The 19,833-nt window shown below is 37.6% G+C and overlaps 1 protein-coding gene across 2 annotated transcripts in view; it reads right to left on the reverse strand.

Moving 5' to 3' along the window:
* LOC137261002 (rab11 family-interacting protein 1-like) overlaps window positions 1-19,833 on the reverse strand; it is a 60,105-nt gene that overhangs the window by 20,368 nt on the left and 19,904 nt on the right. For both annotated transcript variants that reach the window (XM_067798609.1, XM_067798608.1), the window contains exon 3: window positions 2,007-2,045. In XM_067798609.1, coding sequence (XP_067654710.1) covers window positions 2,007-2,045 — 39 coding nt within the window. The remainder of the gene's footprint in view (window positions 1-2,006; window positions 2,046-19,833) is intronic.

Raw genomic sequence — 19,833 nt, forward strand, 5'->3', positions numbered from 1 at the left:
ATAAACATAACATATAGCGAGTGATTTCAGGGAGTCTTAACTTTTGAAATGAAAGGAAGCATATATTACATCCATTTTATATAGAGTTACGGACAGGAAGACTGAAATAGTGACACGATAATGTGTAGAATATAACAGAACATATCTCATAAACATAAATTTGAGTTGCTGTCTAATTAGTGTCACTATTTCAAAAACAAAATAGACATTTTCTCTTCTCTTCTCTACTTTGTTTTATTTTTCATTCTGTTATTGATTTGTTAATTGAACAATTTTTCATCACATTAAGAGACCACATCACCATTTACTTTGTGAAATATTTCTATAAGTGAAGTGTTCAGGGAAAAACATGCTTACAAATTGCGACAATAATCGGTTTTATTCCAAAATGACGCCTATGGCTTGTACGCCAATCATTCTCATCATCAGTGTTAGTTCTTGTGTCAGATTTTGACAAATTGCCAACACATTCTCAAGTTTATTGCCAACAAGAACTCATTCTAAATGCGGCATTTTGATTATTTAGATAGGCCAGGCTTAAAACTTCTTGATAAAAAACCCTCCAGGCGAAAGAGAATTCTGATTAGATAATATCACGCATCATTAGGTGCTTGTGGAGAGAGACACAGCGTGAAATTCACAGGACAAGGAGGGCGACCACGATCACCACACAACTTTCCGCTACATCAACCATCACAATTCCTAGCTCAGGCCCTGCATAGTGTCTTTATTCTTAAACTTTTTAAAACAGTGCATTTGAACATTTTACTGAGTATGACTAAAACTTAGTGTATCAACATGAGTTTAAAATCCATCATATATACATGGATTATGAAATACATGATCAGAATCATTTCTGGAATAGGAAGAATCACATAAGTGCTAAAAATAACAGTTAGCAGGTAAGAATTCAATTACTGTCAAATGCTCTAATAATTTAAAACAGACCAATATTTGTATTATACTGAGGAGTAACAAGGGTATACCACGTTATGGCAGTGTTTCTTTATTAATTCTCAGATTTCCTCCCACAGCGCTATTCAAAGCTGGCGATGAAAACTGGAAAGTTATTAAAGAAACACTTGAATATTTTGTGTTCCTTTATTTGTTTATCTCAGTACATAATAACAATATTACCACTGATCAGAACAACCTTGAAGTAAACAAACAAGTGGTTGACAGCAAGAGCATTAATCTATTCCATCAGGAGACATTGACACCATCAGCACGGTTTAACCAAATGCCCATTAATGAGTTCCTGCAAGAAGCCTTATATCATGTGAGTGTGAGTGAGTTTAGTTTTACGTCGCACTCAGCAATATTCCAGTTATATGACAGCGGTCTGTAAATAATTGAGTCTGGACCAGACAATCCAGTGATCAACAACATGAGCATCGATCTGCGCAATTGGGAACCGATGACACATCTCAACCAAGTCAGCGAGCCTGACCACCCAATCCCTAGTCTGTCGTACAGACCCTGAAGTATAAATATCCAAGAAAGCCCACGCAAGTCTAGAAAATGTGGCAAGTCTAGATTTCCATAGCTTCAGGGCTCCATTTCATTATATTATTTTTTTTCACTATAACTGTTTTTTCAGTAAAATATGTTCATTTCAGAGATTAGCTGTTAGTCTACCCAATCCCATTAGTCGCCTCTTACGACAAGCATAGTCGCCTTTTATGGCAAGCATGGGTTGCTGAAGGCCTATTCTACCCCAGGACCTTCACGGGTCTTATGTCATGTGACCTGAAATGTACTGTCCCAGGGAAGTCCCCACCATGACACAAGTTATGTCGGAAACCTGATAAATATGTACTGGCATTTGGACAAAGGTATACTAAAAATCATTTGTTGTATTTCTTCAAATCTTCGAGTTCTTCTTCTTCTCACACTTGTTTCTTACACTTAGTAATAATACTTGTTTTTAACATTAAGTTGATTTCATAGTCTATGAGTATAATTCTTCCATAATTTATATAAAAACAAATCGGCTTTTTACTCACCTCCTTTTCCTTTACTGATCAGATTCCGTGCTCTCAGAACTGAAACAGGCAAGAAAAAACCCACTGTATTGATCAGGAGCCATAACTAATCAACAGAATTAAAACAAAATGTATGCCTGTGTTCTCTGTGAAACAATCTAGTTTTGTCTACCAACAGGTGTATGTACATTGTGTCAAGTGGCAACATGCTAGCTTATGTATAAGGAATAAACAGAACAACTTTAGAAAGTTTAAGAAGAACACTGGGTGAGTTGTGTTCATTATACTGCAGCCAGTGATGTCCTAGCAGCATCACTAGTGCTTCTGAATAATCCAGTCTGGACCAGACACACCAGTGATTGAAAACATTTTAGTCCACACCAGTGTGAGACAACTCACCAAGTGTGATCAGCATACCTATTCTTATAAAATCAATATTGCTAAATCTGCCATTAAATAGAGCAAACTGGGTTCCTCTGTAAGTCTCTGTTACAGAGAGGTTACCTATATCACAGTATTCTAAACAGCAGTGGTGAAAACAAAACAGCTAAGCAGGAAAATAAAGATGGATCTCTAAACAAAAGCAAACACCAATAGACCTTGGCATATCAAGGGGACATAACTGGCTTCTGTTAAGGACTATCCACATGTAGCTAGTGATTCTACACAATGCTGGGCCAAGTCCCACAAAGTATGGGTGAGTGTAAGCAAGTTTAGATTTATGCCAGACTGTTATTTTCCAGCTATGTAGCAGCAGTCTCTAAATAATCAAGTCTGGACCAGACAACCCAGTGGTCAACAGCATGAGCAGCAATCTATTCAATAAGGATACAATGACATGCAAGTCACCTGATCTCGATAGTTGCCTTCTGTGACAAGCATGGGTTACTGAAGATCAATTCTAACACGGATCTTCATGGGTCATGCAGCATGCAGTTAGAGGATCGTGACTTCTTTAGTCTAAGACAAAGGACAAGTCATAGTGACAAGATTGTTTTGATAAACAGAGACAAAGTGCCAGGCAACAACCTGAAACGCAATTTAAACAAATCACTCCATACTAGAAAACAGCCTGTGTCTGCTTCAGCCTGACATCAAGCCATACTGAAACTGTAATGAAACCTTCACACTGTCAGACTCACAGTATTTTATTTTCCCAAGTATGTATAGGCAGAATACTGCATGTGCTCCATGGATGGAAATTAATGTCTGCCTTGGGTCGGTCTGAGACATGTAGTAATTACATTTTTCAAACAGATTTTTAACACATGATGTTTATGTATTTTGCAGGGAACTGCTTTGCAAAACAAGAGTGACAATCTATTCTGGCTGAGTTTTTATATCTGAATGTATTGTATGAAGAAAGATTGAAATCTGAAAGTCTTCTGATTAAAGAAGGACCGGTAACCTGGTAACTAGCAACATTAAAGCCACTAGCCTCAGGGCTTGTATGGCTTCAGAGTGGACGTCCATTATATGTTGCCTTCCTTCTTTAGGTGATGAAGGACACCACATATACAGTCCTACCTCCTTTTGGATCACATCAACTAACAGCTGGGTGCCCAGATGCCCAAGACTGTTCAAATGAAAGAAATAAAACCCAAAAAGTTCCCACACAATACTTTTTAAATTGAAATGAACCATCATACTTCAGGAGGGACTTATATGACAGAGACAAGCCATCAGTCAGTGACTACTCTTTATAACGGCACAATGTCACACATTTTCAACAATATTTTAGCCTGTATTGTACATATGGAATATGCACTCATTTCAGCTTCCCATTGATGCATCATAAAGACTCAATAAATATATCAATAAATTTCTAACTAAAACATTGAGGTGAACACCTTCCAAACTGGTAACACTTGCCACATATGGAATGTAAATAATTGTTCAGTAGAAAACTATCACAAATGCTGTAGTCAGTGTTTGTCAAACTGGTTTCAATCACATGTTGCGTTTAGCATATTCATAAAGAGCACTCCAAGGGACACAACTTTATGGGCGTCACTTGAAATAATATCAGTTGGTAGAAGGCATGAGAACTTCCCTGAGGGCTGATAGTTAGTAAGTATTATTAAGAGGAATGTATTATTTACTTTTAGAGAAGCATGGTGTGATGTAGCGTCTTTAACATTCAATGAGTAAACCAGCATAAATCAAGGCAGTGTCACACAGCGTTCCAACTCTCCTCCATCCTGTTATCTGCTCCAGTATTCTCCTAACCTAGTATTAACCTGTCAGAGTATTGTGTCCTACAGAACATGAGGAGAACAACAATGTACATCAAGCTTCATACGTCCATCATGCTGTAACTGCCAACAATGCATCACAGACACAATGATCTGCATGGAAGACAAGCAGACATAGGGCTGGACACTAATTGACCCTCAGGTCACAAAGAAAGGTGGTTGTGTTGAGGAGTCTACCGGCTTGTATACAAATCATTGCAATGATGGAAGCCTCCACTGATCTGTCTTGACATTAAGGGGTTAAACAATTTATATCAAGTTTGCCTGACCCAAGGCATGTGCGAACCCTCTTCTCAGTTGCCTGATAATTAAAGTCAGTTTCCAAATTTTCACAATTCTTAAATCAATTTGTACCTTATGCTATTATCAATGACACTAGCTTGGAGTAATATCAATCTTTAACCATAAATCTTCACCATCCAGTTACAGTCTGGATTTAATTTCACAAAATGTTTATATCCATGAACAGGTGCAACTGAAACAAATATATTGTGAAGACAAAATTCTGGAAAAATTTCATTCAATTCTAAAATATGATTCCTGCTTGATTGAGCGAACAGATTTGACATTTCCACAACCATGAAAAAGGTTTTCATTTTACTTTCCTGATGTACTGAAAGTGACCTTGTAGAAGATAATTCCTGAGAGTGTCCTTAAACAGATTATCCCTGTGAGGTTCTTCTGTCTTAGAAGCAAATTAACACATTAGTGACAGTAACGACCTGATTCCTTAATAGCTCTGACAGTCTCACGCTAGATGTTGACCAAGACTGATTGGTAAAGGGGGATAATCCTCCATTAAACACATTCCAACCAACAACCCCACATAAGACAAGAGAACACATTTTTGAACATGTCTCAACCCTCACGTCTGCCCATCTGACCTACATGATGTCTGCTGAGACAAGGCTTCTGATCACCAGAAATGTAGGATTTCTCCTCCTGTTCTAGGGGCTCAACATATGAACAAATAAAATTCCATTACAAAGATCCTAAAATGTCAGTGGTAGTTGTGTTGTACATCTGCATAGTATCTCCACAATTCAGTAAACAGATCTGTGATACGTCTGACTCCCACTCATAAGAAGATCAATTAAAACAGGACTCCCATCTCTTGTCCTGACTGACTAGACAAGCCTAGTCTATCAGCTGCAAGAATTAGCCCCTTAAAGAATAAAGAATTGCTCTGGACTGTTATTTGTTGGTATATATTCTGAAATGAGATTACTATTCTGAAACTGAATGTCAGTGTTTGAACTACTGTGGTAATTACGTTTGTGAAGATTTTGAAAACATATACCAATCATTATATTAGCCTGTCCTTCTGACCTGTAAGTGAAACAGAAGTGTAAGTGAAACCTTAATTGGGAAGCTGCCTACAGATGACTTTCAACTAAACATGGCTAAGAGCATCAGGAAACAAAGACGTAATATACAAATGATTTCAAATAGCATCCAGTCAAAATCTTTCTTTATAATTTAATCATTTCAAGATCAAGACTTTCAGCAATAATGGTTTATTACCACTTAAGAAAGTAATATACCACCATTAAGCACAAATATGTTATCATGGTTACCAGTTTATGAATATTGTTTTCCTGTATCCATTAGAATATAAGAAAATCTATCCAGCATGTGAAAAATTTCAGCTTGTTCACTTGTTCAGCACTCAGTGTCTCTCCTGGTGTCCAGAAATTTCTGTGACATGAAGTCATTATAACTGTATGCTGAGATGACGATAACTATGACATGATACAAAGGACGATGCAAAGCATTTTTTACCATGACAACTAACCTGCCTCATCAGATAAGCTGAATGCAGAGTAAATCACCTAACACAACATTATTCCGTAAAGACTCCAAAAATATATACATAAGGACAATATTCCTATAACCAGAACATGACACATCCGTTCATCCCAATCCTCCACCCATTGACAGAGTGTGTTACACCTGTACAGAGATCAGTCCTCATACAAACCTAACTATTGCAGCAAATGTGTCTGTACCCAATAATATCTCAATCACCAGCAGTGTAGTTCCTGCCTCTGATGTGCAAAATGTACCGGGGAATGAACCATATGATAGTCGCTATTAACCTGCTATACAGCAATATTTGACTTTACATAAATGCTATCACATCTAATCTCCTAGTAGAGCTAAGACAAGATCCCAGAATAGCTTCTGGGCAAAGTTAGACCCAATTTACAGACTGCAGCTTCCTTGATGTACATATCTCAGTAGTGATATTGTGTGATACATGATGGTGACCCTACGGTCTCAACAACAATATTAGGACTTATACTGCAATGTAGCTGTAGAAGTTTATAGAAGCAGCTGTCCATAAATTGTGCCATATTCACTTTCCATCAACTTTTAAACAATAAGACAAAGTCATCAATATGCCCAGCAATGGCAAACTATTCTTCATGAACTGAATATGTGTATGAGGTTTTGCTACGTCAAATTTTTGGAATGTATGCAGAAAAGTGAAAGGAGAGTACTGAAAGGTTTTAAAGTTCTGATTCAGAAAGGAGTACTACCACCACATTAAGTTGAAGTCAACACGTTGTAATGGAAAAGCTAAAAAATGTTTTATCTTTAATTCCAAAACTACCACTAGACCAATCTATGTGCCAAGTTTGGTGAAGAAACATTTGAACAGTTTTTGAGTTCTGTTCTGGAAAAGAGCACTACTACCAGTTTCAGTTTAAGTCAAACTTGTTCCCATCAAAAACCCTAAAATATTTTATTCAGAAATCTGTAACTACCAAAAGGCATCCGTTCAAATCCAAACCTATTTATATGACAAGTTTAGAGAAGAAATAACGAACGTTTTTGAAGTTTTGCTCTGGAAAAGAAACATGCACAGACCCACGTAGATCATTTTAATTGTAACTCCTCGCAAAACATGTTGCGGGGGATAAAATGACTATGAATTAATTCCTAACTGCATGGATCAAGACATGCAGAGACAGACAGACAGAGAGACAGACAGATCTAGGTACAATTTTCACAAGAACTACTCATCATCATTCACATTTATAATGTACAATCTGCCTTCATCACATTCATGATGTTTTTGGAAATTTCACACAAATATATCACAATTTTATAAATTGTGTGTGAGAAGATATTCTGTCCTTTTGTAATCTACAAGCTGGTACTGTCTACCAGATTAGCTTGTTTCTATAAACTTCCCTACTCAGAATGAACAACTGGTCGATATGACTCCAACACTGTTTGACAATTTCAACATCTGCTCACCACATTTGCGCTTACAATCCTGCACACAGCATACATGATTGGACACCCAACATCAAACAGTGAATAATTAACACCGACCTAGCAGCAATCAGCCACACACAAAGACACAAAAAGTATTAAACGTTTTACAATTACTGTAATGAATGTGCTTGATCATTGTTTGCACTGATTCCCTCATGCGTAACTTGGCCTGTAGTTGCAAACAGCTACACAACATCACATGATTTGAGGTAATTACTTGGTGATTAACAATTTCATAGCAGATGAAATGAAAATGGCTCATGTTCACATAAGAGCTTGTGCAACTGACCTACATATGCTTTCATGACACCAGTCGTCCCCTTTAGTTAGTGAGGTACTCAGTGGCTATAATGCAATCATGCAATTCTCTTGGTGCTAAAACAGTGAGTGAGAAAGTGAGTCAGCATGGTTTTTCACCCTGTTTAGCAATATTCCAGCAATATCAACGTAGGGGACACCAGAAATAGGTCTTACACATTGTACCCAAGTGGGGAATTTAACCCTGTGTTCGACGTGATGAGTCAACACTTTGACCACCAGACTACATCACTGCCTCTGCACTAAAAGAACAGTATCCATAAAAGATTTTCCCATCTCCAGCAAGATGAAAGTGCGTGAGTTGAGTTTTAAGCCACATTTAGCAATAATCCGGCAAAATATTGGAGAGAGACACCATATCTAGAGATGGACTTCATATATTGTACATTAAACTTACTCTTTGGCATGTTGAGCGAATGGACCAGACTGCCCCACCACCCACTATATTGAAAGGAAACTGAAGTTCCAAGGTCTCACGAAGTTCAGATACAAGCTCTGGCCAAACTGAAATACTCCATGCAAGCATTCATGTTTTCGGTCATTACTATCATTACCTCACTTCATTTAATCCCTGTGTGACCTCCCCCTGACTTCTTCATATCACCACTGAACCAGAAAACATCGAGTAATCATTTTCATCATAAATGTACTATTAAGTGGCATTATGTTCTCGTTAATCTCACAAAAGATTCGACTTCAATAAACATGGCTTATTTCCAATTATTATGACCCCCTGTTTGCGTGTAGCATGCTGCAAGATTGAGATAAACACATGCCGCTCAACACGTGAGAACACAACTCCCATAAACGCATAAACGTCCCATCTTGTAACATGTTTCTGATAGCTGGGTGCATGGCTACGCAGTAACATGAAACACATTAACAGCCTATCTTCTAATAGACTGCAGATAGGTGGGTGTTTAATGGTCAACTCTCAACCATTATATGTAGAGTCTTATCTTTTGTATCAGACACAGTTGTGCAGAGCAACATTGATACCTTGGTTACCATATTACTTCTCACAGGTTTCATCGAGTCTGTTCATAACTTGAATTCTTCAAGTACCCTGCTGGTTCTATTAACTTTAATGGTGTCCTCATAACATGTCCAGTGAGTGAGTGTGAGTGAGTGAGTGAGTGTGAGTGAGTGAGTGAGTGAGTGAGTGAGTGAGTGAGTGAGTGAGTGAGTGAGTGAGTGAGTGAGTGAGTGAGTGAGTGAGTGTGTGTGTGAGTGAGTGAGTGAGTGAGTGAGTGAGTGAGTGAGTGAGTGAGTGAGTGAGTGAGTGAGTGAGTGTGAGTATAACTAAATAAATCTTGGTACCCTCACACAGGCAGATGGAACTGAACTAGATTCAGGTGTAATAAAGGTTATGGATTAGTAATTAGTCACTTGGGCATCACACCTTTCTTTAGTAACAAAGGAGCAGCCTGGACATAAGGCACTAAGTACTTTCGAAGTCTAGAATCTTGGGCTTTTTGTGACAAGTGACTGCCTATTCCATCACATCATCCCTAATGTTCATGCTGTAGAAGACATACAGTAGTGATGTTCTAATACATTGTTAGCAGTAATCACCTCCTTAATTCAATACAGCCATATTTACACCTGTGTAGGTGTTAGATACGACCTTATCACATCTCCTAAATGTCCACCTGACCTCTTGACCACAGAGATGCCTTTGTCCAATATCGAACTTCACAAGAACCAGTTCCACCTAATGCTAGGTATACCTACATACTAACTGCCTGTACAAACACCCCACACAATGGCCAAGCCACCTTCAGATTACCACAGGTACAAAGGACTTCTGGAGACGCTGTGTGAACCTTGACATGCATTTGATCATGTTGATAGTTTACTTAATAAACAACCATAGCTATAAACTATGTTTGCTTGAAGAGACTCAGGTGACTCCAGTTGTTTATAATAATTTTGAAAACACATGAAGGAAATCATAATTTGTGTTGAGAAAAATACTATAAACCTGCTCTGGGCATGTTGTGAAGTCAACAATCATGGTATAAGTTTGTAGTCGATCAGAGCCATGTCTTGTTAATTCTCAGTAGAAGTGAAAATTACCTGATTTCGGTATCAAGAAAAAGTATGCAAACAGGCAGTTCTGAATGCAGCATTAAAATGCAGTAGTGTTAGACTGTTTATCATATGTAATTCCCATTGCTGTTTCTTTGCACAAGGGAATGTTTGTAAGTTCTAGTCCTGTTTTCTTCCACAATGATCAATGTTTCCAAATTGAGGGTGTGGTGGGGTAGCATAGCAGCTAAAGTGATTGTTTGTCACACTGAAGACCTGGGTTCAATTCCCTTCATGAACACAACGTGTAAAGTCCATTTTCAGTGTCCCTTACTGTCATATTGCTGGAGCATTGCTAATGGCGACGTTAAAGCATACTCACTCATTCCAAACTGATGGTAAATGAATCATATGTTTACAGAAAGCTAAGATCGGATTGGCTCAAGAAAATTGCCACCTTTATGAACACTGCCTTAAAAGCAGATTCTGAGTTCATTTGACAAGACCATCTGTGGAAGGGTTGTGAAATCTTTAAACAAACAGGCACTGCTGAGATCATCTGATGAGACCATCCGTGGAAGGGTTGTGAAATCTTCAAACAAACAGGCACTGCTGAGTTCATCTGACAAGGCCATCTGTGGAAGGGTTGTGAAATCTTCAAACAAACAGGCACTGCTGAGTTCATCTGACAAGGCCATCTGTGGAAGGGTTGTGAAATCTTCAAACAAACAGGCACTGCTGAGTTCATCTGACAAGGCCATCTGTGGAAGGGTTGTGAAATCTTCAACAAACAGGCACTGCTGAGAGACAGACTCGATCTTTCTATTGTGAGGCTCTCATCATCAATATTCAACACAACCAAATCTGACAAGATCTACTGTTGATGGTTTGTCAGATTTCAATATAAAGAAGTACTGTATTTGAGAAAATATTTGAGTGTAAAGATGATTGTGAGGTTGTTAACCAACCCCAGCACTCCCTGGGACTCAATATACTACATCATCAACAATCCAGTCACTCCCTGTAGTACAACTGTCAATCCATTACTAATCACTGTGCTATACAGCACACGATCAAGGATGCACTCAACCTGCCATCATTAAAGCTATCTCAATGGGTGTAACTTGTCTAAGTGAACACAGCTGTCAGTAAAAATCATACCCCACAGCACCAGATGAAAACATAAACCAGTAAACTAGGTCGCTAACAGTAACTGTTCCCTGGGTTATATATGCGATGCAGAATCAATAAGATCTTCCCTTTTTAACAAAAACTACAAAATCCGTAATTTCCCATGAGGGTGTGGATTTCACAACTGCATACACATTTTGTTGGCCTATCCTTGAAATAGAATTCATTTTTTCAAATCAAATCTCGAACCAGGAATACTTATTAGGTGACATGAGAGTGGGGAATGAATTTCGTGATTTCACTGAGATGAAGAAAAATTGGTCAAACAGGACAAGATGAATATAGTTTTTTAGTGTCATCAGCACATCTGGAATTTCATGTGCAGAAATGGAGCGTCATGAGCACACATGCAGCGTCATGAGCATGACTGGAAAGTTTTAGTTCACAAGCTCATGACATTATTAGCAACATCATGTACATTTTCTTAATCAAAACTTCTTTAAACTGGTGGGCAAAAGAAAATAGTTACAATCATTATGGAACATTGTAAATCGACCTTTGACTGTAAAAAAAACTTGATGCCAATATTATCCAAGCCAGCAACATACAGTCTTTGCCCACTGTAACCTTTGACAATGATATTCCTGGGTCACCATGATGGTTTCCACGCAGCGGACATCGAGCTATGACACCCGCTGCATGTATGGTACGCCGGCTGATGACATGTTGTAGAGACACTGACGCTGTTTCCATTGCAGTGATGATCCGGTTGCACAGATGATGAATACGCAGATGGCGGTCTTCCTGTGAGGTTATCACATGTGGTCTGTCTGATCGTGGCCTGTCTTGGGTCTATCCTGTGACGCTGGAAAAACCTCAGATGGTACCACTTGCACTGGTCAGGGCATTTGCAATATGGCTGTTGTTGGTGCCCATCTGCCTCATACCTGTAGCCCTTTTTCTCTCTCAGATGAGATGTATGGCCACCAATTCGCTGCCTTTTAATACCACTCGACAAGCATTTTGCAAAATCTTTTGTCAGCACGCATGATTTGCCAGAGTGATTTTACTAACTTTAACAACTTTGCCAAAAATTCAAAATAAAAAGTGATCACTTTCTTCTGCCCACTACTTTATTTTCTAGAAATCTTTCCAAATTGTTACCTTGTATTGTTCAATTCCCGGGATGTTTTGGTGGGAACCAGAGTGCTGACTGAACAGCAAACTGCAAAACATAATCACATCTTCTGGCGTCAAACAGGCAGGATTCTTGTAAAAACCACCATCAATATATCACAGGCATACACGCCAATCCCCTGAGATTATATACCACCAGATAAAGCAGTGATGTGTAGAATTGTTTTACACTTGCCTTTTGATAATATTCCATAAAATGAGTCAATACAAGCAATTGGATTGTCTTTGTCTAATATCTTCACACATTACTTCTGAAAACTTCCAGTTCCATTTGATTCATGACATTTTTATTAGGACATAAACTGCTGACACAGCAAATATTTTCATCATGTACACAAAACTGTTTCTGATACAGAATTAGGGATGAACACAATGTCTTTTCAAGACTTTCAGGAATTTGATTTCAATTTGTGGAAGCATAAGGTGCTGAGTTGGTCATATCCTTGATCTTATGGACTGACAATTGATCATCTCACTCTGACAATGTGGGTTTGAATCCTGCATGGGCTAACCCGTTTCGGTGGAAGAAATTGTACTTTACTAAGAACTTTTTATCGTAAATAAAATCCAGATAACATTTATAAGAATAACAATTTTCAACCATAGCATGTGCCACAAACAGGCTTAAAAATCTGTACATAAACATTTAACATTGAGATATTTTGCAAATAACCCATTGCCTGATGTCCCCGTCTAGTGCTTTTTATCATTCAATCAAGCTAATTTGTATATCACACTGTACTGGTGTCCATTGGACTTTCCATTGTTAATTATGTTGTTTATTTAAATAATCAACAAGAAAATCAGCTAGTATAGTGGAAAAATTATCAGGGCAAGTGATTTCACAAGTGCCACTGTACCGGGGTGCATTAGCAATTCAAGAATTATTTCCATCCCTGCAACTTTAAATTAAAAAAGTAATTATTTAACCTGAACACACTGACAGTAATTCCCCACAAACATTGAGACTGATGAATGACATTAGAGGACAGTCCAGGATCTGTGCCTGTATTACTGAAACCTGATTCAGTTTTCACCACTACCGACATGGAAACTGGACTTACATTCAGCGTTCCATTACAAAAAAAAAAAAAAAATAATAATAATATGGATTCATATGTTGCAGTAAAGTCAACACCACAAACGCTCTAAGCACGGACAGAAGTCCACAGTTCATCATTACCCCAGATAACCTAAGTGTCTGTGAGGTGCTAGAAGGTCACATGCCTTATCCCAATGGGTACCAATACTGTCTGCTAAAGACTGCAAGATAAAAATTAATTTTGAACATAATGTAAAACAGTATCCTCACATTTATAAAAACACAACATATAATTTTAATGCTGCACATTAATTCAACCACAATAATCACAACAGACCCATTTATATAAAAAAATACAAACAACAAAAAACAAAAAACATCGCCAAAAATCAAAATAAGAACCCACTTTCCTTACATTGCACATATCCTCCTTGACAAATACTTCAGGATTTATTAGGTTTGCATTAAACAGAATAATTATGGTAAATGTTCCTATATCCTGTGTTCACTCTTGAGAACCAGGGTAAGCTTTGTGTGGGAAGACACTTAATTCTGTTACACACCTATAAACATGCACAGTGGCTCCAGTCAAAGCAGTAGTGCTGGCCATTTATACCCTAATGCTTCAATCATCTGAATTTTATTCAATAAGTGATTGAAGCAACGCCTGCTGATTTATGATCTAATACATTTGACTGGAAGGCAGGGTACTTGACACAGCTGTTCCTCAACCCGCTGATGATGTGATTATCTCTGGCGTCGTATGAAACTTGTTTCACAGGCTGAAGTATTTAACTCTATTCAATTTAATTTGGACTGTTAATCGATTCCAGAAGCAAGTTATCGCTGAACCTGTTACATTACAGTAATCTACAAGCTGCGAAAACAAGCAAATTAAGTGAATTTTGATCCTTGGAGGTTTGGGTTGCATAGGAATGAGGATTTGATAATGCAGCCTTTCAGATAGCACAGACAGAACCAGTCCTGTATTGACCAATACTGGCAACAATATTGTTGATATCTTCTGTTCTCTTTACTAGTTTCAATAATACATATCTATGCTCTGCTCTGTTTACTAGTTTCGCTGATATGAAGCTATGTTGTGCTCTGTTTACTTGTTTCAATAATATATAGCTATGCTCTGCTTACTACTTTTGCTAATATGTAGTTATGTTCTGCTCTGTTTAGTTTCAGTAATATATAGCTATGTTCTGCTTTGTTTAGTTTCAGTAATATATAGCTATGTTCTGCTCTGTTTAGCTTCAGTAATATATAGCTATGTTCTGCTTTGTTAAGTTTCAGTAATATATAGCTATGTTCTGCTTTGTTTAGTTTCAGTAATATATAGCTATGTTCATCTCTGTTTAGTTTCAGTAATATATAGCTATGTTCTGCTCTGTTTAGTTTCAGTAATATGAAGCTATGTTCTGCTCTGTTGACTAGTTTCACTAATATGTAGCTACGTACTGCTTTGTCTCCTTTTGTAACTAATAAGTGGCTATCACTGTGATATCACTGGAATATTGCCTAAAAATATTAAAAATGTCAAACCATATCTGCTCCTCTTCCTTGTCTCTGTCATAGGAAAATATAATTTTTCTGCCATCACATTGATGGGCCCAAGCCATCTGTCATTGTTTCAATATTTGTAAGTTCAATGAAAGAAGTTTTTCTCATATAAACCTCTGAGATCAATCACGTCAAGAGCTGTCCATCCCAATAACATTACAAAGCTATTTTAAGCATCGCTCTGGGTTTTTCTATCAATAAGTTCAAGAACAGTGAGTTGTAACAGACAACATGCTTTAAGATCTCAAGCAGTTACTAAGGCCCTCTGGCTGAAACATGTAACTCTTCATTACTCTACATGCATTGTAAGAACCGACACTACAAGTAATGGCTTCTTGTTGTAGACACTGCTGTGAGACAGTAATATTGAGCTGGTTTAACAATCACCAAGGTACTGACCAATCACTGGATACTTCAATGTTCACTCAGATAAAATGGATTTATTGGAAGTACGTTCAATGAAGGATGTAGGTATTATTACACAATCTTTATGTGCTGTGAATGTTTGATTAAGTGGGTTTAATGCTGATTTGAACAGGATTTCAGTTCCATCTCCATGGCAGCTTGGAGTAGGAGGTAAGCCTGAAGTATGCAGGTCTTAGAACTTCATTTAAACCCGGGCATGGTGCTCCTAAATTCTTGACCTGAATCAGGCTTATCTGGAATTTGAACCCATGACTTGATCCTGGCATGATCAAGGAGAGCAACTCACTGAGAGTAGTGCTAAGGGTAGTCTGGACTTTGAATGTATAATTCAGATTGTAACAAATAAACCTTACAAACTGAAATGAAAAGGAGCCCAAGGAAAGGTAACCAGGGACTTATATAATGAGGCACACTAACTGACCAGCAATATTCGCCTGTAGAACAAGAACGTCATTGTGATGGACTTTAGAGTATGTGATACCTACCTACATCTAAAACCCTCTGTGAATGACTCACACAAGACCACCTAACAAATTTTCAGGATCGATCTGAAATATGCTGATGAGGTGACAAAGCATACCCTTTTTCTATGACAAGAAACAATGTTGCATCCTTCTAACATTACTCACAACATGGTTTATACATAAAAAAACTCTTTTAACAAACAGTTCTCATGACTGTTGAGATTAAATACCCAACCTGTATTGTAACTTACATCAGGCCAGTTTCCTGTACAGGACAAGTATCTTGTGCAATGAGGGCCAAAATGAGGCAGGCCCAGGCTGACAAGCTAAATTTTAGATATTCTGCAGAAGCCAATAATATAATAATATTAATACTGTACTCTTTTAAAAAATAGGGGAACTTTGTTAAATTATGATTAAGAAAACTGGGAGATATATTATGATGGAATCAATCTATGTTTATATGATGATAAATATTTTGAGAGTGCATCAACTCTTGAACTTTACTGTAAGCATAGAAATTTGTACAGTAATCGCACTTGTAAAATAACTGGTTCATGATGTGAAATTTGAACATGTCAGAATTTCAATTAACACAGTCACACACCAACTCCCTTCCAATACCAAAAATGGCTACAAACAAACACACCGAGTGTGTGATGCAGATGTTTGTCAAAATTAATGGTCTTCAGTCATTTATTGACCTTCCTGAAAACTGTCAAATTCAAGAATGACATTCCATACTAATGTATGGGGCTACTGTGGTATGCATGTGGATATTATGTGTTGTGTTTTAGGGATGGTGATAAAGAGAGATGGTTGTGCCTTCTCATCTCCCATCATAAGATGTCTGTCTTTGATAAGTTTGTTCACACTATACTTCCTATCCAAACTGAAAGTTTGGTTTATCCTACTTTAATTACGGAGTATAGTTCATGAATCAATTTAGTAAGTATATTTAGGAAGTAAATAGTTAACAAAACATTTCCATATTCTGCTTTTCTTTCTTCACTTGAATTTGGTTTTACCAAATGGCTTGCATAACGCACTGCCTCTAAGTTACTGCTATCAGGCATATTAGCAATGTAAAAACACACTGGATGTCCAGTGTCCTTTTTACATGAATTCAAGTACTTTTAGGTAAACATGCCTGGAGAGAAAAAGACTGATTCAGTTTTCAGTCTTAATGTTAATGTTTTACATTTCCAGTAAATGACTAATTACTATTTAACTTGTAGGTAAACGAACTCTTTCTGACAAGAAAAGACAGATCTTATACATACAAGAGCATTTTCAATGATATAATGGTTTAGGACTAAAACCATGCAGACCCTGATTCAGGTACAATGGCTGCAATATATCCACTGTCTGGAGAATTATCACCATCATCATTGTCAACGTACTTCCAGCCAGGACATCAGCCAGACCTGCTGAGATAACGCCATCACACTTCCTACTGCGATATATGGGAGCTGAGAACAAAGTAGTCTGTATATGATAACAATACAGGTGAGCTATTTCGGCCTCTTATGTGTTCTGTGTGTGTAACGTGAGCTGTGTTCAGTGAAGCGCTAGTCCCCTGTTTCTGATGTTTTACACAGGTGCGACGGGAGATGAGACAGGTAATAAACACAAAAGCAGGTTTCATCAACAGAGCAAATATCATGAGGTACTGTTCGGACATAGTGTTAATATGCCGAGATAGTGGATGAGACACACGATGGAATTCACAATAAATAACAGCCCTTGCAGCATTATATTTTACAATGTGAACTCTAGACATACTGCTTGTCTCTGAAATCAACATATTGTACAGAAAATAAAAGATTTTGAATTAAAATCATCAAATCAAAAGGAGCCCTGAGACTTTCTTCATTTTCAGGCCAAAGTTGTCTAAATCTAGACTTGCATGAGCTTTCTTGGACATATTTTCTTCAGGGTCTGAACGACAGACTATGTTACAAAGCTGCGGAGGAACTATTACTGGTGCATTGTTCAGTCAAACATACAGTCTGTCCAAAGATTTATCTAGCATTCAGAACCAGCCACACTGGATTTGTTTTACATATTCTTGGTTAGTTTACCTTTCCTTATAATCGGAGGTATTTTGACATTATATACTGGATAAAAATTGTTAGGGTTACTTGTAAATTTTGAAATTATCAATAATGATATATTTATTCACTGACACACTGATAAAATATCGGTCATAAAAATACCAATATCCTTAACTTATGTCCAGTATAATTTATATTCTATGTAAGTATATAATAAGTAACACTGAGGCTTGGTCCACATTAACTGGACTGCATCAGTAATACATAAATCTCCATCTATCACTAACATAAACTCTAACTATTTCCAGACTAGAGTAAAAAATGACACAGCAGAGTTTGGCTATTTTCATTTCTTCCATACTGCCAACAATCTGTTCATTTTTGGCATATTTCTTAAAAACTTTTCTTTCCCTCCTCTTTAAATTAAAGGACTCCTCTTAAAGTAATCATCGTAAAGTACAGGCTGCACATATCACAGAGTGATAACGACTGTATAATTTGATATGCTTGTTTTCAGTGTAGTTTCAGGCAATGTCAGAATTCTTGTATGACAAATGTGAACCTGACTGTTCCAGTTTACTAGTGGACATTCATCAGAAAATATGCCTGGAAAATTATCAAGGATGTGGGGACCTGATCCCTCCTGGAACACCCACTGGGTCAAGTACAGGGTTCTGGGGACCTGTTCTATTCTGGAATTCCCTAGGATTAAAAACTCTGCATAAGCCTAGATTACTCCTATATCTTCCTACATAACCTCTATTCTGGTATTTCCCTTTCATGGTGAGAGTATTCTGGCTTTGTGATTGGTTGCAACCAGATTTAGTTGAGCAATCAGTAATGCTGTTTCAAAAATGATTATTTGGAAAGCATCAGTAATTTCCATGTGCTCCGGGGAAACTAGCCTTTTTTCCCAGCATGACACGCAAATGTTTTGTCTAGAAAGAACCCAATCCTGTAATGGCGAATCAATGGCGTCTCTAACTCGATGACAACGAACAAGTTAGCCACTAAAATGTCTTAAGTGTCATATTAATGAAAACATCTTGTTGGTTAAGTCCTACATTCTCTACTGTGCTGGTTTCTGTTCTTCAATTACACATGGAATACCGAATCTATCCTTTGTTGATCAACAAACTCCATGGCAACTGCAATATTGGATCTAAGTTGATGTAACACATGATTGTATTGGATAGATAGAAGGGAGATAATTTGTGTTACGATTTTTGACCGCTAGGTGAGTTTATGAGAACGGGGATATATGGCCATATTAGAACAGAGGATATGTAGGATGATATGACAGGAATAACCTCAGACAGAAGAACATGAAGCATTAGATACTGGGGACAAATTATATTCTGGAACAGCCAGGGTAAAGTATAGAGTGCTGAGGACCTATTCTAATATATTGATGGAATCCCCACTATGCCATGTACAGGGTTGTGAGGACCTATTCTATCATGGAATCCCCATTGCCTGAAATTTAGTATTCTGTGGACCTATTTTATCTCAGAATACTATCTGGGTCAAGCAGAGTCATCCCTCGCAATAACGTGCTTGGTGGATTTGGCTAAACCGAGGGGTAATTGGTGGCTCCCATAAAAAAGCTGAACTGCAATCACACTCCTCTGTGAATTCAAAAATAGTTCAGAAAAAAATCCACTGTTGCGCTCTGATAAATTACGTAAACTAGTGAAATTCAGTGCAGATGGCAACTGAAAGTGTTTATCATACATATCCATTGCGTTTCAGATGCTTAAAACATGCAAGGTTTTCTGAATAATAGTCATACCAATATCGTAATAATAACTTATGAAAGACAAGACATGCTATCACAGTATCAGTCGAGTTACAACAAGTACTTACAATGTTTGCTGTGTTGCAACACAACGCGCTATAGCACAAAAACACAGTCATCCGAGGATGTATGGTGTCTTAAATCACATTTTATTTGATTAAATTCAATCCCAATTTTAATCATTAAAACTGTTGACAAACAATGGAGACACCATGAGTGAATTGCATTACCTCACTCCATACGCGTACAACTTCCGCTTACCACATTAGTGA

The sequence above is a fragment of the Haliotis asinina genome, chromosome 14 (genome assembly GCF_037392515.1).
Source record: "Haliotis asinina isolate JCU_RB_2024 chromosome 14, JCU_Hal_asi_v2, whole genome shotgun sequence".
Classification (NCBI taxonomy): domain Eukaryota; kingdom Metazoa; phylum Mollusca; class Gastropoda; order Lepetellida; family Haliotidae; genus Haliotis; species Haliotis asinina.